Source organism: Ovis canadensis, chromosome 3 (genome assembly GCF_042477335.2).
Source record: "Ovis canadensis isolate MfBH-ARS-UI-01 breed Bighorn chromosome 3, ARS-UI_OviCan_v2, whole genome shotgun sequence".
Lineage (NCBI taxonomy): Eukaryota > Metazoa > Chordata > Mammalia > Artiodactyla > Bovidae > Ovis > Ovis canadensis.
Genome location: NC_091247.1, coordinates 5,709,485 through 5,735,777, shown reverse-complemented (window position 1 = coordinate 5,735,777; position 26,293 = coordinate 5,709,485). Strand labels below are relative to the sequence as shown.

At 55.1% G+C, this 26,293-nt stretch overlaps 1 protein-coding gene across 1 annotated transcript in view; it reads left to right on the top strand.

Moving 5' to 3' along the window:
• Positions 1–17,391: 17,391 nt before the first annotated feature.
• Positions 17,392–26,293, top strand: part of LAMC3 (laminin subunit gamma 3) — a 68,265-nt gene continuing 59,363 nt past the window's right edge. The window contains exon 1 of the mRNA XM_069582129.1: positions 17,392–17,860. Coding sequence (XP_069438230.1) covers positions 17,485–17,860 — 376 coding nt within the window. The 5' untranslated portion in view covers positions 17,392–17,484. The remainder of the gene's footprint in view (positions 17,861–26,293) is intronic.

Below are 26,293 nucleotides of genomic sequence, written 5' to 3'. Positions count from 1 at the left end.
CAGTACCTAAAGGAAAGCGGGATGTATTCAATCTGTTCATGCCGTTTCAAAGGCTTTAAGGAGTTTGATTAACTAGTTTTGTAAATGGGAACGAACGGTGATCAGTGGCCCTTGAAAGAGATTGTGTAGATGTGCTGAATTTATAAATATAGAAATAGAAATAAAATAGCTAGATGTCAACTGAACTTAAGAAAGCACAGCATTTTTGTTTTTATTTTTATTTTTTGGCCACACCATGTGGACTGCGGGATTTTGGTTTTCCGACCAGGGCTTGCACCCAGGGGATTTCCCTGGTGGTCCAGTGGCTAAGACTCCACTCTCCCAGTGCAGGGGGCCTGAGTTCGATCCCTGGTCAGGGAACTAGATCCCACATGTTGCAACTAAGAGTTTGGGTGCCACAATTGAAGATCCCCTGTGCCGCAAATAAGGCCTGGTGCAGCCGAATAAATAAATACATATATATTTTTAAAATGGCTTGAACCTGTGCCTTCAGCAGTGAAAGCTCAGAGTCCTAACCACTAAACTGCCAGGGAATTCCCAGAACAGCATTTTTTTTTTAATATGGAACATTCATGAATCAGATCTGAACGTTTAAAGTCAAAGGCATTGTCTGAGTCACCTTTTCTGAGCACAAAAGTCACCCAGGGAACAAACCAATCCCAAGGCTACATTCGTGCCTCCTTTCTCGACTTCCTCCCGTGCACCCCACCTGCCATGTCCCTTCCCAAAGGTGAGCTCTGGAGGTGATAGGCCTGCTTGGACTCATGGGTTTACGGTTAACAGGATAACGTCTGACTGCAGCGGGAAACACCAGGACCTTTGAATCTGGCCTTGGTCTCTAATGGTGGGGCTGCCCGAAGCCTTTAGCTGACCCTCCCAGAGGGAAGAAGCTCCAATATGAACCAGGAAATGTTCAAGGTACTTCACCAGACAGCAAGAGCTAACACAGCTACAGTATTATTATGAGCAGGGATAGTAGCTCACGCGATCACCATAAGGACCCGTTTCACAGAGGAGGAGCCTGAGATGCGGAGCTGTGGGTGGCAGAGCTGGGACTTGCCTCCAAAGAGTCTGGTGGCAGAACCTTCGCTCTTCATCAGGCTCTTCTCCTTCAGCCTCTCCCCCAGCCTCCCACCCCCGTGAAGCAAGACACCGTGGTCCCACTGTGCAGACCAGTCAACCGAGGCTCAGAGAGGCTGGAGACTGGCTCAAGGCTGCGTGGCCTGCATGGGACAGAGACTTTGCAGCTTGTGGCCCTTCCAACATCTGTGCAGCCCAAATCCAGCGGGGCAGGTGGATTTCCACCCACAGTCCCCGGATGGTTCTGATATAATTACAGTCGTGGCCAGTGTTTAGCAGGCAGAGCACAGGGGCTCAGAGTACATGGAGCAGGGAGACCGGGACTGGACTGGGCACTGGAGCGGGTGCAGGGGAGGGGGACGGTGGGGAAGGGGCAGGCCGGTTCCGGGTGGGCAGCCCCTCGGAGGTGTTTCCTGGCTTTGGACTTATTCCTGAGACCAGCTTGAGGTGATTGGAGGGTTCTGAGCACAGTTAGACTCGTGTCTGAGGGCCGTCTGTCACCGGAGGGGAGCAGGACCAGACAGGGCAACCAGAGAGGGCACTGGAGCCTGGGCCAGTCTGATGGCTGGAAACTGAGCCAGGCGGGTGCATGGAGATGGCTTCAGAAGGCAGCCTGCACAGGGCTTGGCAAGGATGGCTTGGAGGAGAAACTGGACATCAAGGAGGACCTCCAGGGACTGACTGGGCCCGGGCACCTGTGTGGACCTCCCCTCTCCACACGGAGACCCTGGCCCACTGCACCAAGACCCAAAGCTGAGGGCCTTCCGCTGGCCTGGAGGGCGACCGGAGGGACGCAGAAGCACGGCCGCAGGGCTGGCTGCAGCAAACCAGCTGCCCTGAGGTGCCCTCACAGCGACCTGAACCGCTTAACACCCCCCAGAGGAGTCCGGGTAATTCAGTCTCTCTGTTTACTCCCACGGTGAGTGCCTCTGAATCTTTCAACTTGACTGCTGACTGTATCAAAATTCCCGTGGTAATTGGATCAGGTGCAGTATTTTCCATGAGGATATTAAATCAGGCCTTCTGCCCGCGTCCAGAGCGATCCGTTTCGGAATATAAAGACGCAGGAGATGGCATTACCCGAGGAATTTTTCCTCCTTTAAACTTTCTCCCCCACTCTTAATCATGGCAGCTCTTTATTTGTTGCCAAATAAATTGGGTCGTCCTCCCCTCTCCCAGTTATCAGCCAAAGGAGAGGAAAGACGCCTGGGGGTCGAAGAGGGAGGCTGGCAAGGGTGTGGGGTGGCAGAGCCCAGGTTTGCCCAGGACTGTCCCACCTCTAGGGGACCTGTGGGCCCAGGCGGAGTGGTCAATGGTGTGTGTGTGTGTTGCAGGGGGAAGCGGGGAGGTGTGGATAACCAACCACTTCACTGCCCCCGGTCTCTCCATCAGGCCCCTGGGAGGGTCACAAGGTGGAAGGGGGGTGCTATGCACCTGGATGGGAGTCCTTGGTCAGCCAACCTTCAACGGGGGACTTTTTCCCCAATATTTATTAATATTTATTTATTTGGCTGCATCAGACCTTAGTTGTGGCACACAGGATCTTTATTATGGCACATAAGATCTCGTTACCTGACTGGTGATCGAACCCGGGCCCCTGCGTTGGGAGCACAGAGTCATAGCCACCATACCACCAGGGAAGTCCCAAGGTGGGGCCTTCTGATCAGCTGCAACCTCTGTGGGAGAAAGCTCCAGGTCACAGCAAAACTCAGAGCTGGGAGTTGGAAGCTCAGAGGCATTTGTTGTTTTAGAAATAAAAAAGATGGGGGTAGGGAACTATTAAGGTCACATCAGGGGTTGAAGAGGCCGCATCAAAATGACTGTTGTTCCCTGGAGAAGGAAATGGCAACCCAGGCCAGTCTTCTTGCCTGGAAAATCCCATGGACAGAGGAGCCTGGCGGGCTACATACAGTCCATGGGGTCGCAAAGAGTCGGACACAACAGCACACACGCACAGTCAAAAATAAAATGTATTTTTTTAAATGGCTGTTGTTTGGAACAAGGCAAAGACGGTGGTCGCATGACCATGTATCAGCAGTATTTGTCACCAGATCATATGCTTTAAAACGGATACTTTGGGGACTTCCCTGGTGGCCCAGCGGTTAAGACTCCACTCCCCCAAAGCAGGGGCCCAGGTTCCATCCCTGGTCAGGGAACTAGATTCCACACGCCAAGTTCAGGTGCTGCGACATGAAGATGCTGCATGCTGCAACCGAGATCCAATCCAGCCAAACAAAAAATTTTTAAAAAGTGTTACCTCTATGTGACAGGAGCTTCATGTTCATTCGGAACAGTGGCTCCACCAGATGCCATGTTACCCGCCACTGACTTGCTTCAGTTATTCAGCCAGTATTGACTGAGATTCTGTTCTGTGCCAGACCCTGGTGTAGGCTCTGGGGATGCAACATGGAGCAGAACATAGGTGCTTCCCTTGGAGAGCTGGCATCTGGTGGGGTGCAGGGGGGACAGAGGACAGCAGGAGGGGAGGCCCAGGCACATCGGGGCCCATCGGGACCTCAGCTTTTACTGTCAGCAAGCTGGGAGCTTTGGGAGAGTTTTGAGCAAAGGAGGGTTTTAACCTGACAACTGATCCCTCTGGCTACTGAATACAGGATGGACTAGAGGGGCCAGGGACCAGCCTAGGGACCCCAGATGGGCGGCCAATGCAGTCATCTAGGTAAGAGTCAGTGGTGAAAATACAAATGAAAGCCACAATGAGATCCAGTACATAGCCACCAGAATGGCTAAAATTAAAGACAGATATCACCAAGTGTTGACACACACCTGGAGCAACAGGAACTCTTACATATTGCTGTGGGAGTGTAAAATGTCACTGCCAACTGGAAGACGTGCTTGATATTTTCTGGCAAAATTAAACACACCTCTACCTACCCTACAACCCAACAGTTCCACTCACAGCCATATACCCAAGAGAAATGAGGGCTTATATTCACAAAAAGACACATACCAGTAGCTTTCTTCGCAACTGCCTCAAACTAGGAATAGCTTAAATGTCCATCCACAGGAGAATGAATGAAACAATTGTGTGTCCACAACAATGAAATATTACACAGCAGTGAAAAAGGAGGCGCCCCTGATATACTCAGTGACATGGATGCATCTCCTCTCCCCTAATGCAAACAAATCAGAAAAGAGACACTAAAGAGTACATATTAATATTATACAGTAGCATTTTTGTGAAGTTTTAGAACCTGTGGAGTGACTTAGAGTGACAGAAGTGGTAGCTCCCTTAGGAAAGGTGACAATGACAAGGAGGGAGCAGGAGGGGACCTTCCCTAGTGATCCATGTTCTTGGTCTTGATCCTGGTGGTGTTTTTACAGGTATAACGAGTGTGCTTAGTCACTCAGTTGTAGCTGACTCTTCTCAACCCTTTTGAAGGCAGCCTGCCAGAGTCCTCTGTCCATGGGATTTTTCAGGCAAGCACTGGAGTGGGTTGCCATTTCCTTCTCCAGGGGATCTTTCTGACCCAGGGATCAAACCTGAATCTCCTGGGTCTCCTGCATTGCAGGTGAATTTCTTACCCACTGGGCCATTGAGGAGACCCCTTTAGAGGTACATATCTACGGAGAAGGAAATTGCAACCCACTCCAGTATTCTTGCCTGGAGAATCCCATGGACAGAGGAGTCTGGTGGGCTACAGTCCATGGGGTTGCAAAGAGTCAGACATGACTCAGCGATTAACACACATCCCTGGAAAAATTCATCAAGCTAGCGAACAGCTGACTCATTGGAAAAGTCCCTGATGCTGGAAAGGATTAAGGGCAGAAGGAGAAGAGGGCGTCAGAGCATAAGATGGCTGGATGGTGTCACCGATGCAATGGACGTGAACATGGGCACACTTCGGGAGATGGCGGGGGACAGGGAGGCCTGGCGTGCTGGAGTCCATGGGGTGGCAAAGGGTCGGACACGACTGAGTGACTGAACAACATGTATTTGTTGATGCATTTCACTGAATGTGAAATATACCTTGGGTGGGGGGAGAAAACTGTCATAGGATGAAAGAGAAAGAATCCAGGCTCCAACCAGGTATCAGGGTGATAGATGTACAGGCAGAGGCAAAGGGCCTGTAGAAACTCACTCCCCATCTGTGAGCTCACTGCTTCTGGGCCTTCACACCACATGGTGCCAGCCACCGCCTGCCCTTCCCCATGGACCCTGCCCCTTACTCTGGGTGGAGGCACCCCATGTGGGCAGATGGGCACCGAAGGGGGCAGGTGGCCTGAGGAAACGCATATTTATCTGGGAGACTCAGCCCATTTGTCTGATGGGGGAGGGGCTGGTGGTGAGCATCGAGGGACCAGATTCCTGATTATAACTTCATCACGGGCGCTGGCTATTCGGGAGGCGCTGATATTTATGGAATAAATACGACGCGATTTATGGCTGTATCTCCCTCTGATGTCCCATCTGATATGCAATTCAATTTCTTTTATTGTCTTTGGGCTCTTGCCATGGAGGAGAATGCATAAATAAATAAATATATGGGCAAATGGCAGCCGGCAGGCCGGGCCGGGGCTGCCAGCCCGCCGTCTCCAGTCCCATATTAGGCCCATCTATCACGGGTTATGAAGCCCAAGCTTGTCCCCCGGCTGGGATGGGGAGCAGATGTGCCGGTCACTCCTAGTTATTTAGGGGCCCCCGCTGGCATGCTGCCCTGCCTGCCCTCTGCCTGCCAGAGGGCCCAGGCAGCCCTGCTCAGGACCCAAGGCAATGCCAGTCACTTGAAGGGACCACCATCCTACCCCCCCAGTCCCAGGTGTCCCAGCTCTGCCATGGTGGAGAACACCAAAGACTGCAGACATGCGCCCCTTGCCTGCTCGCCCATGGGGCCCTCACGCCAAGTGGCCAGGCCACGCTTCTGCTGTGGAGTCAGGCCACATCTTGAAAACCAAGCAGGGGCCAGCTCTGAGCCTTGGGGACCGGCATAAGTCCCCCTGCTTGATCCTCGCCTCCCCATCTGAGGGAGGGGCAGCAGCCTTCATTCCCCAGGGCAGCTTCCAAGACACGGGACACGCTCTGCTCACCGGGCTGGGTGTTCATATAGGCGCTGTCCAGGCACCGGCGGCTTGAGGGGCCTCAGGAGCGGGCAGACCTCAGCCCTGCCCTCAGCCAGCCCTGCTCTGGGGCTGACAGAGGGCTCTGTGGCTGGGCCCCTGCCCTTTGCTGAGGACACAGTTTGGAGAGGCCTGAGGCAGGCTTCAAGGCTGCCCTCCGCAGCTGTCTGTGGCCCTGTCTCATGCGGACTCCCACACCCCGCGATCTCAGGAGCCTGCAGCAAGCACCCCTCCCTGGGGCCCTCGGGAATTGTCTTCCAGAGGCCTGAGGCTGGGTGCCCCCTCCGTCTGCATCTCCCCAGCCTGGCCAGGCCACGGGGTCTATGACCACCCTGCCCAAACCCTCAGGCTCCAGCGCCACATCCCTTCTGCCACCCTCCCCGCTCCCCATCGGTTCTAGTCTCTCTTCCTCCAGCTCCCATGGGGCCTGCCCGCTGGATCCCTCGTCTCACAGCTCCACAGCCTTCAGCTGGCGTGTGCTTACCCCCAGCTCTGGTCCTGCCATACATGCCCACATGCCACAGTTACACACACACACACATGCAGGTGCCCACAGCCCACACCCACATGCAAAACACACATGTCCATGCATGCATGCGCACACATGCACACACACACGGCACACACGTGCCCATACCCCACACTGATCACAGGCACACGCACACAAACACGCATCCCCCATGCACACATGCGCACAGACAGCACACACGTGCCCATACCCCACACTGATCACAGGCACACACACACAAACACACATCCCCCATGCACACATGCACACACACAGCACACACGTGCACACACCTCGCATTGATCGCGTGCATACATGCTGCACGCCGCATGCACACATAACACAGCTCATGCGTGTGCACACACGCACGTGCACGTGTGCTTGTGCGTGCACACACACAGGTATCCAAATGAAAGCCTGACAGCTCCAGCACATCCCCGACACAGCAGTGTGGGAAAGAAAAGCAATTTGCGAAGAGGATCTCCACTGAAGAGAGAAATTTCCCTGCTGGGGGCGGGACAGACAATTGACCTCGGTTGGGAAGGAAGAGGGTGTGCCAGCGGCGTGAGCAGCGAGTGTGCAAGTGCTCTGTGACCCAGGCAGAGCAGCCCGGATGCTCTCGGAGGGAGTTCTAACCTGACATGGATGCTGCGGGCTCTCCTTTGGGTGGTTTGTCCTGGAAATTGGGGCACATGGGGGAAGGCAGGGCGGAGAGGCTGCTAGAGAGTCTGAGATAACTGAGTACAAACCCCAGCTGACCACCACCCCACCCACCCCACCAGCCAAATAACTCTGGGTGAGTCACTTTGCTCCCTGAGCCTCAGTCTTCCCGTCTGAAGCATGGGTCGATACTGCTTCCTAGAAGGATCCCGTGAGGAGGAGCCTGATGGTTGATGAGATGAGGCTGAGGGTTCACCCCTCCACGGCTGCAGCACATGGGGGCCTCTAACCCCCCGTCCCCACGGCTACCACTGCCTGTGGGGCCACACTCCGCACTGCCCCCTGTCCTCCAGGTGCCCCTCAATGGCCCACACCCTCCCAGGGGAGGCACAGCCTTGGCAACCTCACCGCTTTATTTTCTAGATGTTCCTACTCCCACCTCGGCCTTGGATTGGCCCCAGCAGGCGGCATAAATTTCCCGCAGCCCGTGAGGGAGCCCCGTTAAGCCAGCGCTGGGAACGCTAACGGCCCGCCTGGTCCCAGGCCGAGAATCCCAGCCTCTCCCTGACATTTGCAAAGTTCACGTTTTTAAAACAGAGTCACGTGAAGGGCGAGGTGCATTTGTAGATCACTTTCTGGTCGTGAGTCATGGGCTGGCGAGCTCCCTCCCTGCCCTCAGCCTTCACCCGCATTCACCAGCAGCCTTGCTCCCAAACCAGAACCTGGGCCTTGCTGCCAGATTACTTTATCCTTCTCTCCTTCCCTCCCTTCCATCTGCTTCCATACACTCACTCATTCACTCCATACTATTCATGGACCACTGAGCAGACACCCTGCCTGGGGTGCACGTTGAGGACAGAGCAGGAAGCCACCGGACCCTCGTCCTCTGGGGCCAGCAGCCCAGTGGGAAAGAGGAACATGAAACGATGATGGGTTAGAAGTGCCACGAGGTCAGGGCTGGAGCATCCTGAGAAAGCGACATCATCCCGAAGTCTGAGGCCCAGAGGAGGAGCAAGAGTCAGGCTGGTGAGAGGAGGCAGAGACACCAGCAGGTGCCAAGGTCCTGGGGTTGGAAGGGACCCGGCAAGTCTGAGGGTCTGGAAGGTGCTGGCCAATGGCGCAGGGGTTCTGGGGTCTCAGGATCTGAGTTCTCAGAGGCTGCCTTGACCCAAAAGGAACTTGAGCTCCTGCAGAGGCATGCAGATCTAGGGGACAGACGGGGGTCTGACTCAGGTCTGGGGGTCCCGTCTTGTTCCCAGTGGTGCTCAGAGTGATGATGAAGAGTCCCTGGGGGAACTGGAGGCTTATCTGTGCCTTCCCCTCCCTGGCTGGGTTCTGGCGCTGACTTATAATCGCTGTTCCCGTGTCCTCAGCTGAAAGAAAATTGTGGAAACGCAATTACTGTTTAAGCTGCGGCAGGGACTGCTGGCGGGGACCAGTGTCTGCGCGTAACCGGTCACTCCGCTGAGGACGCTGTGCCCTCATCTGCTGCTCTGCGTCCCATGGATTCAGCCCACCATTGTCCCCGCTGGGCAGAGGAAGGGGCGGGGAGCACAGGAGCCTGCCCTCAGGAAGCTCCCAGTCTGCTGGGAGAGAAAGACCACAGACAGACGAGCGAGGACGAGTCGTGTGTCAATTGTGGTGCGGGTTAGGGAGGAAAACGCTGCGCCGTGCAGGAGCAGGAAGCTCAGGGGAAGGCCAAGGACGGTCTGGGTCAGACTCTGCACGTGGGGACCCTGGGGAAGGGAGGGACGTGGAATCTGGGGGAACCGTGCTCCAGGCACAAGGCGCAGCACGTGCGAAAGCCTTGAGGCAGGAGTGGGCTCTGTGTGTGTGGGAAGGAGACCCGTGTGGCTGGAGCTGAGCGGCCGAAGGGAGAGGGTGGCAGGTGCGGTGGGCGAAGTGGGGAGGGGGCCCCAGATAGTGCTCCTAGTGGGAGGGTAGGGTCCCTAGAACTGGGGGCAGAGGCCGCGCGAGGAGAACCTAGGGAGAGAGGTGCTAGCTTCCCACGCGCACGCATTCGTCCAGCACCACCGTCATCTTTATCATCGCCCTCTCCGTCATCCCACCGTCATCACTGTCAGCATCCTCACCATCTTCATCACCGCCAGCAGGATTCACACATCCATCCATCCACCCATCCATCCACCCATCCAGATGCTCTCATTCTGCACGCGCTTTCCATTCACTCACCATCCCTTCATCACGCATCACCCTTCATTCATTCACTAGGCATTCTGCAAGCATCCACGTTGCTGCCTCCCCAAGGGATGAGTCACACCCCTTCTGCCTACCCTCCAGGGGCCCCTAGTCTGGCAGGGATGGGGTGGGTGCAGACAAGTAAGAAAGCCCCCCGAGGAGCAGCTGCGCTGTGTGATCCACCCACAGGTTGGGCCCTATGTCCCAATGTTCCTGGCTGACCTGTCTCTGGGTCACTTCAGCTGTGTGTGGGCAGTGTCTGGCACAGCAGGGATGTGACTGAGTGGGCTCGGCCACGGGGTCTCCCCAGGGAGTGCTGAGCCCAAGGATTACTGCACTGGACCCGTAGTGTCCAGAGGAAGACAGAGGGGACCTAGGAGGAGCCAGAGGCTGGGTCTAGGGCTAGAGCCTCTTACTCGGGGGGAAGGGATCTGGCCCCTTAGGAGAAGTCAGAGAAGGGAGGCTGCTCTCTGGCAGCCCCCACATGGAGTCCACCTCTTCAGCAGGACATGTGAGGCTGGCCCTTGCCCACCCACCAGCTTACCCTTTGTGCCACCTCCAACCCGTCTCTTCCAAAACTCCTGTCTCCAGCCACTCTGGACTCCCTTCAGTTCTTTGGTTTTGCCTGTAAGCCATCTACATGCTGTTTCCCTCCCTTGGAATGTTCATTTCCATCCCCTTTACTGGCTATCTCCTCCTCTCTGGGTCTTAGCTGAGACCTCACCTCCTCCAGGAAGCCTTCCCTGACTTCTCCAGACCAGGGTAGGCACCTTCTCTTTATTCTCACTTCCCCAGTGCTTATTCTGATCACTCTGTGTTATCATCAGTTCAGTTCAGTTCAGTTCAGTCACTCAGTCATGTCCGACTCTCTGTGACCCCATGAATCACAGCACGCCAGGCCTCCCTATCCATCACCATCTCCCGGAGTTCACTCAGACTCACGTGCATCAAGTCCGTGATGCCATCCAGCCATCTCATCCCCTTCTCTTCCTGCCCCCAATCTCTCCCAGCAGCAGAGTTTTTCCAATGAGTAAACTCTTCGCATGAGGTGGCCAAAGTACTGATCTTCAGCTTTAGCATCATTCCTTCCAAAGAAATCCCAGGGTTGATCTCCTTCAGAATGGACTGGTTGGATCTCCTTGCAGTCCAAGGGACTCTCAAGAGTCTTCTCCAACACCACAGTTCAAAAGCATCAGTTCTTCGGAGCTCAGCTTTCTTCACAGTCCAACTCTCACATCCATACATGACCACAGGAAAAACCATGGCCTTGACTAGGCAGACCTTAGTCAGCAATGTTTCTGCTTTTGAATATACTATCTAGGTTGGTCATAACTTTTCTTCCAAGGAGTAAGCGTCTTTTAATTTCATGGCTGCAGTCACCATCTGCAGTGATTTGGGAGCCCCCAAAAAATAAAGTCTGACACTGTTTCCACTGTTTCCCCATCTATTTGCCATGAAGTGATGGGACCGGATGCCATGATCTTTGTTTTCTGAATGTTGAGCTTTAAGCCAAGTTTTTCACTCTCCTCTTTCACTTTCATCAAGAGGCTTTTTAGTTCCTCTTCACTTTCTGCCATAAGGGTGGTGTCATCTGCATATCTGAGGTTATTGATATTTCTCCCAGCAGTCTTGATTCCAGCTTGTGCTTCTTCCAGTCCAGCATTTCTCATGATGTACTCTTCACAGAAGTTAAATAAGCAGGGTGACAATATACAGCCTTGACGTACTCTTTTTCCTATTTGGAACCAGTCTGTTGTTCCATGTCTAGTTCTAACTGTTGCTTCCTGACCTGCATATAGCTTTCTCAAGAGGCAGGTCAGGTGGTCTGGTATGCCCATCTCTTGAAGAATTTTCCAGTTTATTGTAATCCACACAGTCAAAGGCTTTGGCATAGTCAATAAAGCAGAAATAGATGTTTTTCTGGAATTCTCTTGCTTTTTCCATGATCCAGTGGATGTTGGCAATTTGATCTCTGGTTCCTCTGCCTTTTCTAAAACCAGCTTGAACATCTGGAAGTTCACAGTTCACGTATTGCTGAAGCCTGACTTGGAGAATTTTGAGCATTACTTTACCAGCATGTGAGATGAGTGCAATTGTGCGGTAGTTTGAGCATTCTTTGGCATTGCCTTTCTTTGGAATTGGAATGAAAACTGACCTTTTCCAGTCCTGTGGCCACTGCTGAGTTTTCCAAACTTGCTGGCATATTGAGTGCAGCACTTTCACAGCATCAGCTTTCAGAATTTGAAACAGCTCAACTGGAATTCCATTATCTCCACTAGCTTTGTTCGTAGTGATGCTTTCTAAGGCCCACTTGACTTCAGATTCCAAGATGTCTGGCTCCAGATGAGAGATCACATCATCATGATTATCTGGGTCATGAAGATCTTTTTTGTACAGTTCTTCCATGTATTCTTGCCACCTCTTCTTAATATCTTCTGCTTCTGTTAGGTCCATACCATTTCTGTCCTTTATCAAGCCCATCTATGCATGAAATGTTCCCTTGGTATCTCTAATTTTCTTGAAGAGATCTCTAGCCTTTCCCATTCTGTTGTTTTCCTCTGTTTCTTTGCATTGATCACTGAAAAAGGCTTTCTTATCTCTTCTTGCTATTCTCTGAAACTCTACATTCAGATGGGTATATCTTTCCTTTTCTCCTTTGCTTTTCGCCTCTCTTCTTTTCACAGCTATTTGTAAGGCCTCCCCAGACAGTGTTATCATCACCAGTCTATTATTGGAGTCCCCCAAGTGCAGAGACAATTTCACCAATGCATCATTCTGTCCCCTGTGTCCAGCCTGGGCCCTGGCATGTGGACTCAGTAATTGTCCAGACAGTGAGCGGATGATGAGTGGACAGCCAGTCATACCTCCTTTGCAGTCCAGCCTCTGGTCCCTGTACCATCCAGAAGAGAGGGGCAACATTTACCCATCTGGGCCCCCTGGATTTGAAGGGCTATCCAGGGTTGACTCAACCCTAGACCCAGGCCCTACTCAGGCTGGGGACAGAGCAGGGTTGAGACAGTTGCTGTACTGAGGGGTGGCATGCCCCGAGGCCAAACATGTCCCTGGGCCTGTCTGAGCTTGTTAACTCCAGGGAGAAGATGTTCACTGAGGGTGACAGCTGAGGGGCCCCTGTCAGCTCCCATTAGCATGAGCCCTCCCTCTCCGCCCTGCCTCCCATCCCATCTTTCAGGTCTCCACTGTGCTGTCACCTCTTCCAAGAAGCCTCCCCTGATTGCCCAAACTAAACTTACTTCCTTGTCCTGGCCCCTTATCTATCTCCTTCGTGGCTTTTACCATAATGTCACTACCTAATTTATCAATTTGTTTCCCGGTCACTGTCTGTCTCCCTAATTGTCTAGGAAACAATTAGGATGAGATTGTGAAATACCCACTGCCTGCAACACCAGCGGCCGGCCTAGGTGCAGTCCAAAGGAGTGGATGAATGAATGAGATGAGAGCAGAGTGGAAAGTGCATTAACTCTGGGACCAGGCATATAGGGCTTGAATCCAGGCTCTGGGGAGGACCAGTGGGGTGGTCTTGAGCAAGGACCTGCCTCTGGCTGAGCCTCGGCCCGCCTCCCGGTCTGAACTTCCCTGCAGCTGGTGTGCTCAGCCCAGCTGGGCCTGGCTCCCAGAACGCCTCTGAGATGGCCGCCTTGTCCTTGCTCAGAGGTGCAGGATGGTCACTGAGAGGGGCAGAGGATGATCACAGTGTAGACAGACGGGCTTGGGCCTGACAGCAGGGTCCTAGGGAGCCAGTGTAGCCCTCTAGACCCCCAGTTTTGACCTCCTGCTTGTCTGCCTGTCTGCTGAGCAAGTGAAATCTACCCACTTGACAGAAAGGAAGACTGAGACCCATTCATGCAGACAGAGAACTCAGACTTAAGTGCCTTGGAGCCAGACAGTGCATCATGAAAAATCACCTAGACCAATGCTTTTGCTGTCCCAACAGGGAAAACGAGGTGCCCCAGAGGGACAGTGCCCAGTCAAGGTACCACGATGACTCTGGGCCAGCCCCGGCTCCTTCTGAGGCTGGGGGCCGGGGCTGCTCCCCCTCTTCTAGTGCCCCCAACTCCAACAAGGCTAGGGAGCTGTCAGGCGGGATCAGCAGGGTCCTGGCTCCATCTCCCCAGATTTAATTAACAGGCCTTTCATCTCTGTCCTGAAGGAATCTGCTCTCTTCTGTCTTCTTAATTAACATTCATTAAGCAAATCAGAACAGGGCTTTTCTCCTCCTTTCTTTGCCTGGAAGGTTTTAACCCTTGGTAGGTGGACTGTAGGGAGGAGAGTCTGTGCCTCTGCTTGCAGCTCCAAGCGAGAGGTCAGGCCTCTGCAGGAGCTCCCCAGGTCCTTAGGATACGCAGAGCCCCTCCTGGCCCCCACCATCAGCCACACCCGGACAGCAGGGCCACCTCCCACGACACCTCCATGCCGCCCGGATTCTTGAAGGAAACTAACATGGGTTCTGCTGCTCAAGAGGCTTCCCATCTTCCTAAGACGATGAGTTAGGACACTGGGCAGGTTGTGGGCCCTCCAGGCTGCAGGAAAACTGAGGCCATGTGCCCCCGTGGCTTCTGTGACCCCACAAAGAATTGGGCTTCAACTCATGTGTGTGCGCAGACAGGGCACAGGCCGCAGGGCACGGATCCTTTTGCTGGGATCATGGCAGGTCCTGCCTAAAGCTGACCTTCAGACTAGTCTCTCCCTCTCCTTTCACTTTTTTTTTTTTTTAATTTTTGGTCATCCTGCTCAGCTTGTGGGGTTTTAGTTCCCCAACCAGGGATCAAGCCCATGCCCCCTGCAGTGGAAGCACGGAGTCCTAACCACTGCGCCACCAGGGAGATCCCACTCAGCGCCTTCACTTGATGGAGGCTGGCAGCATGCATCTTTGGTTGCCCTTTTGTGGTTCCTAATGGCAACTCCCACAGGTCTCCTGGCTCACTTCCTGAAGCTGTGCAAGTGTTTGCTGTCCCTTTATCATGCAGATGTCAGGAGTTATCCTGAGATTTTGTGGGTGCACAGACATCCCATGTTTGGGGGCCACATTCCTAGATGGCTTCCTGGCATCTGGGAACCCCAGCCCCTCCTTGACTCCCATCCTGGGAGAAGCTGACCCCAGGGATGGGAAAGGCCTGGGCAAATACGAACCACGTGCCGTCTCTGGGCCTCGGTTTCCCCATATGTGTAACCAGTGCCCCTGGGGCCCAGTGACTTTATTCTGGTCCGTGGTCCACCATCTGTGTGGGACAGCAGAATTGGCCTTGGTCTCCAGGGGGCGAAAGGAGCCGGTCCTGTAATGTGGCCAATGTCGCCACCTGCTGGTGGGTTGGGGCGGGGGAACAGGACCAGCGGGACCGGGAGCGCTGGGAGGAGACATTCAGGCAGACGGAGGTGGCTATCCAGGCAGGATGGTTCCCTCGAGAGCCGCTGCCAGGAGCTGGGTAAGGCCAGGGAGCACCCAGCTGGTGCCTCTTAAAGAAGCCATCATCTCAAACCCGGCTCCTGTAGGATAATCCTTTGCCAGCCATGTGGTTCCTGCTCAGTTCCCAAACATTCCCTGAACTGTATGTTCACACAATGGGGACACAAGGGTGAGGTACCCAAGGTCCCTGCCCCCCCACAAACACACAACCCTCAGCAGCCGCAGAGCCTCTTCAGGACAAAGCCCCAGTTCATCACCATAGTGCCCAGCATCCCACTTCATCCAGCCTCTGCACCCTGCTCCAGTCTTAGTCCCCAGGACTAGCCCCCCACCCAGAGCTGCAAACACCCATCAAGCTTCCCTAGCCATTCAGACCTCAGACCCTTTGCACATGCTGTGCCTGAGATGCCCTTTCCCCCATTCATCCATTACCATATAGTTTGCTTATCACCTCTTCTGGGCAACACCCTCTAGGTCCAGGCAGAACTATCTACCCTGCCCTCCTTACGTCCCCAGTTCCCCATGCACAGCCTTCTGTTACATCCTATCACCCTTTTCATGGACATCAGTGGCTATGGTGTCTAATTCTGTTTTATTGACTACGCCAAAGTCTTTGACTGTGTGGATCACAACAAACTGTGGAAAATCCTTCAAGAGATGGGAATACCAGACCACCTGGCCTGCCTCCTGAGAAATGTGTATGCAAGTCAAGAAGCAACAGTTAGAACTGGACATGGAATAACAGACTGGTTCCAAATCGGAAAAGGAGAACGTCAAGGCTGTATGTTGTCATCCTGCTTATTTAACTTATATGCAGAGTACATCATGCAAAATGCTGGGCTGGATGAAGGACAAGCTGGAATCAAGACGGCTGGGAGGAATATCAATAACCTCAGATATGCAGATGACACCATCCTTGTGGCAGAAAGCGAAGAATTAAAAAGCCTCTTGATGAAAGCGAAAGAGGAGCGTGAAAAAGTTGGCTTAAAACTCAACATTCAGAAAACTACGATCATGGCATCCAGTTGAATCACTTCATGGCAAATGGATGGGGAAACAATGGAAGCAGTGACAGACTTTATTTTCTTGGGCTCCAAAACCACTGCAGATGGTAACTGCAACCATGAAATTAAAAGACACTTGCTCCTTGGAAGACAAGCTATGACCAACCTAGACAGTATATTAAAAAACAGAGACATTGCTTTGCCAACAAAGGTCCGTCTAGTCAAAGCTATGGTTTTTCTAGTAGTCATGTATCGATGTGAGAGTTGGACTATAAAGAAAGTTGAGCACCGAGGAATTGATGTTTTTGAACTGTGGTGTTGGAGAAGACTCTTGAGAGTCCCTTGGACTGCAAGGAGATCCAACCAGTCCATCCTAAAGGAAATCAGTTCTGAATATTCATTGGAAGGACTGATGTTAAAGCTGAAACTCCAATATTTTGGCCACCTGCCTCATTGGAAAAGACCCTGATGCTGGGAAAGATTGAAGGCGGGAGGAGAAGAGGACGATAGAAGATGAGATGGTTGGAGGGCATCACCAGCTCATCATGGACATGAGTCTGAGTGCGCTCCAGGAGCTGGTGATGGACAGGGAGGCCTGGCGTGCTGCAGTCCATGAGGTCACAGAGTCAGACAAGACTGAGGGACTGAACTGAACTGAACTGAATGGATCCTCCGCCCACTTCTACCTTCCCAGTCTCAAGCAACATCTGATAGTCCTGAGCATGTTTAGAAATTTATTCCTATTTTTTTTAGAGTTTTTCTGGGAAAGGTACTAAGTTTTATCAAGTGTTTTCTCTAGCATCTATTTATATGAGCGTATGGCTTTCTCTCTTGGTTTACTAATTTTAATGAATGGAGAACATAAGGGGGCATCTCCTGGGGGTGGGGGAAGGGAAGGCTTCTCTCTCAAGTGATGTTTGCGGATGAGACACAAATCCTTGGTCACAAATATCAGGTTAAAATCTCTGCTTTGAGAGCAGAGAAAAGCCAGCAGCAAAAGCAATTTTCAGAGTTAATGGAAGCGTGCAGACGTAAGGAACCATTGTAAGATCCTGCCTAGGGTGACTTCACTGCTGAGAGGAAACATGCAATGGGAAAGACCAGATTTGTTAAAAACCCGCATGTCCCCTTTTATCTCAGGACTTGAAAGGCACTGGGGAGAGGTTTCCCCGTCAGCAGCCATTGAAACCTCACAACCGCGGTAATGAACCTGTATCACCACCCTTCCCATTTTACAGATGAGGACACTGAGGCTCAGAGAGCCAAGGTTCCCCCGGCAGAGCCAGGGCAAGGCAGCCAGAGAGCTGAGTCCCCAGCCGGGCACTCCCGGGCACGTCCACCAGGTGGGGGTGAGCGCCCAGAGACGGAGCGGTCGGGAGCTGGGGGTGCTGCCCGCCGTCCGTCCCTCCCTCCCGCAGTGGGGCCCGCCCGCCGAGGGGAGGCGCGGTCCGCGCCCACCGGAGGAGCCGGAGGCGAGGCGGGCTCGCAGAGCCGGGCGCGCACAGCTGAACGCAGGGTCGTCGGGGGCCCCGACCATGGGCACAGCGGCGGCGCTCCTGCTGAGCCTGGCGCTCCTGGCGCCGCGCGCGGCCGCAGCGGGCATGGGCGCGTGTTACGACGGCGCGGGGCGCCCGCAGCGCTGCCTGCCCGTGTTCGAGAACGCGGCGTTCGGCCGGCTCGCCGAGGCCTCGCACACGTGCGGCCGCCCGCCCGAGGACTTCTGCCCGCACGTGGGCGCCCAGGGCGCGGGGGCACCGTGCCAGCGCTGCGACGCCGCCGACCCCGCACGCCACCACAACGCCTCCTACCTCACCGACTTCCACAGCCAGGACGACACCACGTGGTGGCAGAGCCCGTCCATGGCCTTCGGGGTGCAGTACCCCACCTCGGTCAACATCACCCTCAACCTGGGTAAGCGCGCTCGGGGTGGGGGGACGGCACCACTGCCCCCTCGTCCCCTCTCCGACCGTCGCGGGCCCCTGGGTTAGCCATAGGATCCAGACTGGGCGGGGGGTGGGGGGGCGTTGCTCAGGAATGGGACCGCGAGTCCTGGCCTGCTGCAGCCCATGGGGTCTGGAAGAGTCCGCTCCTACTGGGAGACTGAACGACCACCACAGAGGGAATGGGACCTATGTCCAGCGCCATCAGGAAGGATAAACTGATGGGTGTCCCTTGGGTCTGGGAGGGGTGGGAAGCCTCCTGGGAGCCCTTTACAGAGCAGTGGATTTGGGTGCCAGAGCCGTGCCAAGACTGTCCATCCTAGACCCGGAGCTGTTCTGGCCGAGGAGGGGGGTGACCCACCCGGGGGTCAGCTCTTTGGCTCTCTTGGGCCTGGGCTCCTCGTCCTGGCTTATCGGGTGACTTATGGGGTTCAGTGACCCCTGAGGTTGTGTGCCGTCCCTGGGGGTGTCCTCGGGGATGGAGCCAGCCTGTTCATCACAGGGAGGGTTATCCTCAAGGCAGGAGCCAAGTTTCACTGGGCTGCGGGGTAACTGGACCGGATGGCCTGGCCCCTCTGCTGTTTCCAAGCATCCCTCCACCCAACCCCAGGCCAGGGCGCAGGAGCCCTTGTGTGTGTGTTCAGTAGTGGCCAACTCTGCGACCCCATGGACTGTAGCCCGCCTGGCTCCTCTGTACGTGGGATTTTTCAGGCAGGAATACTGGAGTGGGGTTGCCATTTCCTACTCCAGGGCACATTCCCGACCCAGGGATCGAACCCATGTCTGTTGGGTCTCTTGCATTAGCAGGCGAAGTCTTTACCACTGCAGTGTCTGGGAAGCCTCTTAGGTCCCTGGCAATCAGAATCTGGAGTCCAGACCCAGCCCTTCACTCCTGGCACTGCCCCCACTGCAGGGAATGGAAATAAAACATGCCCTCCTGGCCCCCCACTCCCTCCAGAGCCCTTTCAGGGAGGGAGTGTTTCAAACTGTCCCTACTCCCTTATCTGTGAGTTCAAAATCTCCCAAAGCTTTGAGAACTCAGAGTATTTTTATACACTCATTTTGGCTGCTAAACCTGCCCTGAGGCTATTTATAGACCTTGTTGATCCTAGAGTGAATAGTCATACATTTGGTTACTGAGATGTTATTTGAATATGGCTGTTGGCCCCAGACCCAGCTGGGGGTGTTAACACAGTCCATGGTAAAAGGGCTGTATCCTCTTTCCAAACTCTGGAAAGTTCTGAATTCTACACTACATCTGGAGACTGGATAAAGAATTGCGGGAATGTATCCCTATTTTTCAGATGAGAAAATTGAGGTTCAGAGAGGTTAAGTCTTTGGCTCAAAGACACACAACTGCTCAATGTTACCGGCCTCTGTGTATATCCAAGAGACGAGCATAAACTCCTCGACATGCATTCCACCCACCCGTGGAGTCTGTTCTTCCCAGCTCTGGGTGACAGTGCCTTGGGGAGGGCGGGGAGATGGGACCGAAGTGGTGGGTGGGGGAACACTGAGTCTTCTCAGAAGAGCAGGCTGGTGCTGACTGCCACCCCAAGAAGCTCAGTTGCTCTGGGGTCTTGACGGGCCTTGACACCTCCCACTGACCTGCCAGGCCTGCCAGGTGGGGCTTGTCGATGGAATGGGACGGCTGGGATGGGGCAGGGTCTCTGTCCAGCAGGGCGACAGGAAGCCAGTGCATGGAAAGAGGCTGGGGGAACTGGCTGGACTGGCCTGGCAGGACCCCATGGCCACAGGAGGAGGAATCTGGGGCTGGGTGGAGGCTGCGGGAGACACTCTGTTCCGTGACAGAGGGTGTGAGATTGGCTGATGTGGGGCTTGTGTGGGTGGAGCCTGGGGCAGGCACAGATGAGGCAGGGGTGAGGGGGGTGGGGGGGCATCGGTGAGTTTCGTCTGGGGCACTTCCCGTTTATTTGCGCTGTGTGCGGGCCCTGCGTGGGGCACACACACATAGACACACATAGACACACCATACACACGTGCATACACGGTCACACACACTGCACACACGCACACACACCCCACAAACACGCACACACACACACCACACACACACATAGACACACCATACACACGTGCACACACAGTCACACACACGCACACACAAGCAACACACATGCACACATGCCCACACACGCACATACATATACACCACACACATGCACACACACCACAAACGCGCACACACACACCACACACGCACATAGACACACCATACACATGTGCACACACAGTCACACACACGCACACACACCACAAATGCATGAACATGCACGTCACACACAAGCAACACACATGCACACATGCCCACACATGCACATACATATACACCACACACACGCACACACACCACAAACACGTGCGCACACACCACAAACGCATGCACATGTGCACCACACACAAGCACACACACACACACACACCACACACGTGCACACACCACAAACACACACACACCACACACACATAGACACACATAGACACACCATACACACGTGCACACGCGGTCACACACACTGCACGCACGTGCACACACACACAGGCACATACACACCCCAAACACACACACACGCAGACACACGCAGACACACCACACATGCACGCACATACACATGCTCACACACCGCACACACCACATACCACACATACACACTCACACACCACACACACACACCATTGTTCTTCCCATTGTGTTGTGTTGTACCAGGCATGCAGGAGGGGCTCTGGAAGGGTCTGCACAGGGAGTGAGTGAGTGCAGCATCACCTCCTCCGTCCTGTGCTCTGGGCCCAGCTCAGGGCTCTCTTTTGCTGCTCAGGACTCAGAGCAGCCTTTGCCATCGCGCCCAGCACAGCCGCTCACTGCACGAACGCTACCCCCTCCTCGTGCCCTGTCAAATGGGGTGAGAGCCGCCCCTCCTGGGTGGTTGTCCCGGCCCCCCAGCTCAGGTTGGCCCAGTGCTTACAGGAGCTGGGTCCATCCTTGTGTGTGACCGGGGGCCTCTGCTCAGAGAGCCTCAGGCTGCGGCTCCCCTTGAAGGTGGCCTCTTCCGAAGGGCTTGAGAAACATTCGCCCAGCTGGCTCCCAAAACATGTCCTGACCCCAGGTTCCGTCTATGCAGGAGGGGTGCTGGGAACCCACAGCAGCCCTGGATGTGGCCCGTCTTTGGTTCCATTCCACTTTGGGTCTCTCCACCCCGAGCCACGGATGACGCAGTAACGGGGAGAACAGGTCTGGGGTCTTCAGGAGCTCCCAGTGGGGGCCCAATCTCAGAGGAGGTGATTCGGGGAGCCTCTCCCAGCCCTCAGGCCTCCACTACCGACCTCGCCCCCTCTCTCCTTGACCTCGTGGGTGGCAGCTCGGGAGTGGGGGGGCCCGGGTCTTCTGGAGGGAGGGGGGTGAGGGGCGGTGGAAGAATAGGTGGCCGTCCACCCTGGAAGGAGGTCGCTGCTTTCCCAGCCCCCCGCAAGCTCGCAGACATCTGCTCTGAATCCCTGAGTCCAGTCGCCCAGCTGAGCCTTCCTGTCTGGGATAAAAGGCAGCAGTGGGGGCTGGAGGCTCCTCGGCCTCCACGGAGGCCCTGGAAAGTGGACAGGCTGGAGCCGGGGGTGGGGAGAGGTGCAAGGGTGGAGGTGGCTGTTCATCGGGGGATCCTTCCCATGTGCTGGGAACCCCACCAAGCCTGCACCCCCATCCCAGCACCATCTGATCCTGTATAGACAGGGAAGCTGAGGCTCTGAGCGTGAAATCAGTGCCCAGGGTCCCACCGGATACCTTGGGACCCTCCCCACCATGCTCTTGCCCTTGTGGATGATAAGCGTCCAGGTTAGGCCCGGTGGAGCCTCAGCCTTTGGCTAGGCTGGGGTCAGTGGGGTCTCCCTTCTGCTTGTCCACTTTCTTGAATTCCCAAGAACCTCCTGGAAGGACCCTTAAGTCCCTGAGCAGGTGAGCCCTGAGCCCCTGAGCGGGAAGGCCGCAGGGGTGTGGGGGATGGGCTCCCGGCTGGGGGCTGACCCCGGGTGGACCAGTTCTCCAGCATCCAGCATCCAGTCAGTGTCTGCCCCGCATCATGGAGCGAGAAGACAAGCTAGGCCCCTGGAACCATGTGGATGAAGATTTACGCTCTGGGGACATACCCAGAGTGGACCTCCTGGAGATCTGAAGGGTGGCGGGAGCTGATATGAGAAGGGAGGACCTTCCAGGTCAAGGGGACCACACAGGGGGACTAGGAGGCCGCTCTGTGTGCTCTTGGACCTGGCGGTCTGGCTAGCCAGAGAGGAGGGAACAAGAGGATAGCGGGGCCTGGCCCGGTGGGAGCTGACGTCAGAAGGACCTGCTGGCCCCTGCGGAGCCTGACGCGGGCTGTGTCTCCCAAGCCCTGGCTCCACTGCGTCTTCCTGTCGAGTGGGCGGCCGTGTTTGCATTGGCCGAGGCCAGTGCCGGGGGGAACCAAGTCCTCCTTCCTTCTCCCAGGGGGCTCTGGCTGGAATGCTGGGGCCCCAGGCAGGTCAGGGGGTCAAGGCAGCAGCCATGACTAGCTTCCACCACAGAAGTGGCCCCCCACGGCCCTGGGCCCAGCTGGCCCTGGCCGCCTCGCCTGGCTCTGGGCTCAGGATCGATCCGGCCGTTGTAGGAGCGGGAAGTCCCCAAACCCAGGAAGATGCAGGCAGCCTCCGGATTGCCCCTTTCTCCCCAACTCTGGCCGCGTCACCTCCCCGTTAGCAGGGCCGATGACGGCCGGAGACGGCCTCTCTGCTCTCCGTCTTTGCCTTTGCTGTGGCATTGGCCGGGGTAACTTCCTGTTCCCGCCTCTCTCGGATCACCCGTATCTCATTCATAAAGCAACCGAGTGCCTACGGCGCGCCAGTCCCTGTGCCAAGCAGTGGATGAGCATGTGGATCCAGCAGTGGACAAGCTGCTCTCTCCCCTGCTAGGCTCTGAGGTCACCTCCTCCAGGAAGCCTCCAGGTTCCGGCACTGGGCAGAGGGCCTGCCTCTGTGTTCTTGCAGCCCTAACCTTCCCCTGTCACAGTCTAGATCATGAGTGTGAGCTTTGGTTCGTTCATGTCCATCACTGGCTCCAGGCAGCAGGGAAAATGCCTGTTTTCACAGCTGTCCCCCAGCACCCAGGGCCTGCCCTGTGCACTGGTGCTGTTGGTTGGGGTGGATGAATGGAACAGCAGCGAGCATTTAATCACGTGTGTGCCAGGGACTATTCTAAGTGCTCTGCAGTCATTTATTCATGAATCCTTCTTATTGTGATGCCCGTTTTGCAAATGGGGAAACTGAGTCACTCCGTTTCAAACACATGCCCAGTTCACACTAGGGGGGTTAGGTATTTCGCCCAAGGCCACAGAGCTGGTAAGCATACAGTGGAGCTGGAATGTGAACCCCGATTCATGAAGGCCACACCGTATTTCCTCCCGGCAACAAGGAGCAAGTGGGTGAATGCGTGAATGACCGCCGCCCCCTGCCCCCAGCCTTCCAGATAAATCCCGACTCCTGAGCTGCAGCCCCGCCCTTCCTCCTGGCCCTGTGCCTCTCCTGCCCAGCCTGTGCTCCAGCTGCTTCACCCCGTCCCTTCCCTTGCTCTCTCTCGTCTCCCCACCCTGTGCCCTCTCCCCGTCTCATGCCCCCTGGCTTTACCTACTGGGGTCATGGTTGACATTTGGGGCTCCCCCTGCACCTATAGCCCAGGCTCCCACCTGAGCCCTTGACTGGGTCATTCAAGCGTTCACCCGAAAGCCAGCTCTTAAATGTCACGCGGGTCCAAAGATAAAGGCACCGTGTAAACCGTGCCCGTAGCAGCATTGTCCACGGTAACTGAAGGCTGCAAGTAATCCTGGTGTCCACTGATGAATGAACAAGCGAAATGTGGCGAGAGTCACACAGTGGGATGTTTTCAGCCTTAAAAAGGAAGGACACCTGGGTCTGACCGCTGCTGCTACATGGATGAACCTCGAGGACGTTATGCTCAGTGAAATGAGCCAGACACAGAAGGGTGGATGAACGCACCATGATCCACGCATAAGGGTCCCTGAAAGAGTCATGTTCATCGAGATAGGAAGAGAATGGCAACCCACTCCAGTATTCTTGCCTGGAGAATCCCATGGACAGAGGAGCCTGGCGGGCTACAGTCCATGGGGTCGCCAAGAGTGGGGCTAACACGGGGTGGGAGAGGAAGAGAACCGTGGACGGCTAGGCCCAAGGAGCCCTCTGTGGCGCCCCTGCAGGCCGGGAGCGGCTCTCCCCACCTGGTTCTCATGCCCTTGGTGGGCAGAGCAGCCTCACCCCCGCGTTTCCAGCTCAGCTCTGCACCCTGCCCCCTTCCAGCCCCATCCCCAGGCCACTGCGCCCCAGATGGCTCCAATTAAAGGGTTTTGTTTTGTTTCCATTTTCCCAAAATAAGCCTCTCCTTCGGAGCTCCCTGTGCTCGGTCAGTGCCGGATGTGGGCCGGCCTGCTTCTCTGACCGCCCTGGTGTCATTCCTGGGGTTTATGGCCCAGCTGGCTGGAGAGGACAGCGCCGGGCGCCTCTGGTGCTGGCTTGGCTGACTTCAGCGGTTCTCAGGGGGCACAGGCACCTCCTTCCTGGGCAACCCCTTCTCTCTGAGCCCTGAATGGAGGGTTGTGGTTCGGTGACTTTGGGGCCGACAAGCCTGCGGTTGAGTAGAGACTCAGCTGTTTTCCACGTGACCTTGGGCGAGTCCCTGTCTTCTGCCCAAGCCTCGGGTTCCTCGTTAGCGAGATGCACACAGCGATGGAAGCGTTTGGGGGTCTCTGAGATACAGTGTACGTAGAGCACTTAACAAGGTGCCTGGCGGGACTTGCCTGGTGGTCCAGTGGTTAAGACTCCAACCTTCTGATGCAAGGGGCACATGTTCAATCCTGGTTGGGGAACTAAGAGCCCACATGGCTTGTGGCCAAAAATACATAAATGTAAATTAAAGAAGACTTAAAGAAAATAATACAAGGTGCCTGGCACATAGTAGGTGCTCAGTAAATGCCAGTTGTTGTTAAACAGACTTATTCAGAGGTCATGAAAAGCAGACTCTGTGATAGCCTCAACCATGTTGTCAGGGTTGCCTGTCTCCACTTGCTCGCTGGATTATACCCTCCTAGAAGGTGTTAATGGAAAAGGCAATGGCATCCCACTCCTGTACTCTTGCCTGGAAAATCCCATGGGCAGAGGAGCCTGGTAGGCTGCAGTCCATGGGGTCCCAAAGAGTCGGACATGACTGAGCAACTTCATTTTCACTTTTCACTTTCATGCATTGGAGAAGGAAATGGCAACCCACTCCAGTGTTCTTGCCTGGAGAATCCCAGGAACGGGGGAGCCTGGTGGGCTGCTGTCTATGGGGTCGCACAGAGTCGGACACGATTGAAGCAACTTAGCAGCAGCAGCAGCAAAAGGTGTTAATAAAAATCATGCTTCATCTGGCAAGCATTTATGGAGCACCTGCTGTGTGCTGGGCTTCCTAGGTGGTGCTTGTGGTGATGAATCCCCCTGCCAGTGCAGAAGACATAAGAGACGCAGGTTTGATCCCTGGAATGAGAAGATCCCCTGGAGGAAGAAATGCCAACTCACTCCAGTATTTTTGCCAGAAGAATCCCATAGACAGAGGAGCCTGGCACGGGCTATAGTCCATGGGGTCACAAAGAGTCGGACACGACTAAGCGTCTGAGCACATACTGTGTGTTGGGAAAATCCCCTGGAGGAGGAAATGGCAAGCCAATTCCAGTATTCTTGCCTGGAAGATTCCATGGACAGAGGAGCCTGGCAGACTGAAGTCCACGGGGTTGCAAAGAGTAGGATGACTGAGTGACTGGGCACGTACACACTGTGTGCCAGGCACGATGCTCAGCTCTGAGGATGCACTGCCCCGTCCCCAGGAGGTCACAGTCGAGTGGGAGGGACATGCAGGTCTTTACAGAACAGGGCAAAGAGACTTAGGGAAGCTGGGGAGCACTAGTGAGATACCCAGACCCACAGCCCATGGATGAATAGCCATCAGGAAGGTTGGAAGAAGGCAGTTCCATGCAGGACTCAGGCTGGGGCATGTGATCAGTCTGCTAAGCCAGTAGGATGAGCAGGGATGCATGGTAGTCAGCCAGGTGAGGAGCAGAGGGAACAGCATTCTAGGCAGAGGGAACAGCATGTTGGGTGGCTGGGAGGTGGGAGCCATGTGGTCCTGAGCAGTGTCGCCCCCTAGTTAACAGTTGGGGATGACACCAGTGTGTTCCCAGCTTTCTTAACGGGAGCACACCTGTCTCAATCACCCTGAAGCCCTATTGGCCCCACAGCTTGCAAAGGTCTGGGTCAAAGCTGCAGTTTTCATTCTTGTCGCTGCTTAGAAGACCTCAGTTCCTTTCCCAGCCTTTCGGCT